At 46.3% G+C, this 1,958-nt stretch overlaps 1 protein-coding gene across 8 annotated transcripts in view; it reads left to right on the forward strand.

The window, feature by feature from the left end:
• LOC135541409 (myotubularin-related protein 14-like) overlaps positions 1–645 on the forward strand; it is a 28,003-nt gene extending 27,358 nt beyond the window's left edge. For 6 of the 8 annotated variants that reach the window (XM_064967633.1, XM_064967629.1, XM_064967631.1 and 3 more), the window contains one exon: positions 147–645. In XM_064967633.1, the coding sequence (XP_064823705.1) occupies positions 147–190 (44 nt within the window). In that variant the 3' untranslated portion in view covers positions 191–645. The remainder of the gene's footprint in view (positions 1–146) is intronic. The other 2 variants (XM_064967632.1, XM_064967635.1) reach the window with 2 other exon arrangements.
• Positions 646–1,958: the final 1,313 nt, after the last annotated feature.

Genomic DNA, 1,958 nt, shown 5'->3' on the forward strand with positions numbered 1-1,958 from the left:
TCTTCTCTCGCCCGTTTCCTGCCCTTTTCTCTCTCATCTCTTCCTTAAATTCACTCTCCTCTCTAACTTTACTGTATTCTCCTATCTTTTGCTCCACCCCCCCTTCTCCTTCTCTCATCCCTGTCTCTCATCCCTGTCTCTCCCAGTTGCCCGTCCCCCTCGGAGCGTCAGGCCCGTCTGGAGACTGTGAGGGAGGTGTTCCTGGCTGCCTACAGCTCCACCGTGGGCCTCAAGTCGAGCGCGCCCAGCCCCTCCGGTGCCATCTCAGGCCTCCTGGAGCAGTTTGCCCGTGGCGTGGGCCTCCGGGGCACCAACAGCATCGTCTGATCTAGGGTCAGGTCTCCCACCCCAAATGTGAACTCCGGGCCCGTAATCATTGTATTCATGAAGTGTCTCAGAGTAGGAATGCTGATATAGGATCAGTTTTTCCTGTTAGATCATATGGACAGGAAGGCCTGATTCTAGATCAGCACTCCTACCGTGAGGTTCTGTGAATATGGGCCCTGACCCCCCCACCCCACCCCTCTCCCACTAAATCCCGTCCTATTGAATTGCGGTCCACAATCCGCATTCATCTCCATCAAGGGAAGATGCATCTCGTATGGACTCTAATAAAAATAAAAAGTGCCAAACTTCTCTACTCTCTTCAGGGGTTGAAGTGTCCTTTTCTATTTGTTGGTTTAGAAGTGTTTTTAATTATTTTTTTATATATCTACATCTCAAACATTACATACCCTGGGTTGATTTTGTTCTTTAATTTCTCTTCATTCATGCATTTCCAACTGTCTCTCTGGAGTTATTCCTTTTTTGTTTGCCACATTTTCTTGTCGATTCAGGGAATGTCTCGGGGGGGCGGCATGTCAGCCACACTATCAATAAGAGACAGATGACCATTGTACTTTAACGTATGGAGCATTTTTCTTAGGGATTCGGTGCTATGAGTGTGGTCAGAGTAAAATTGACTTGTTACATGCAGAGCATTGAAAGCATATTATGTGGAGTTATTTATTTTCTGTTTTTTAAGTAATTATTTTGGATTTAACGTGCCGATCCGTCCTAAATCGAAGACGCCACACTTCTCTGTAGTGAACGAACACTCAAAAAGAAATCTGCTATCCAGTGCTGAATCAGAAGCTGCTGTCCAGTGCTGAATCAGAAGCTGCTGTCCAGTGCCGAATCAGAAGCTGCTGTCCAGTGCCGAATCAGAAGCTGCTGTCCAGTGCCGAATCAGAAGCTGCTGTCCAGTGCCGAATCGAAAGGAAGCGTTACCATATAATTGTAGTGCGTACTGTGGTTTTTCACAGTTTTTCACATTTTCACACTGTCTTCAGTATATCTATGTGCACATACACACCATCATTAGACTGGTCACAGACCTGTTTGTGCTGTCATGCTGACTCCTACGGTTGTGGTGTGAACAGATCCAGGTGACACCATTACCTGGGCTTCAGATCACATACCAGAAGCCAGGCCAATTAGTTGGCTGCGTTGAAAGTTCTTTAAAAGTCCTTCAAGGTTTAAGTTTGAGCCCACTTCTGACAGCTATTTGTATGCTCAGTCACTTCATCTCTCAACTTTTTTTCTCTCAGTTGTGCGACATGATGGCTCCGAGCCACCCTGCTATCTGCCTTTGTTATCATTTTATGTACTTTGTGGCTGCGTTCCAGACCGACGACATTGCAGTCGTCTCGCAACACTTGGATAGGTGTTAAACAGAATCTTACTGCATCAGATCTAGCAATCTGAAACCTGACTGTGCAGTCAAAGACATGGCACAGAACCATTGGTCAGTGCAAGCGGCATGACTGCAATGTAGTCAGCCTGGAACATGCCCTCTCTTTGTGACTTAAGCCCCTGGAGGTAGTGTGGGAGACATCTCTTTAAAAGTTTTGAATCTAGATCCGTCTCGTTACACTACACAAGTATCTCTTCTGGACCTAGTTTGTCCTCAAAGTAGT

Source organism: Oncorhynchus masou, chromosome 6, assembly GCF_036934945.1.
Source record: "Oncorhynchus masou masou isolate Uvic2021 chromosome 6, UVic_Omas_1.1, whole genome shotgun sequence".
NCBI lineage: Eukaryota > Metazoa > Chordata > Actinopteri > Salmoniformes > Salmonidae > Oncorhynchus > Oncorhynchus masou.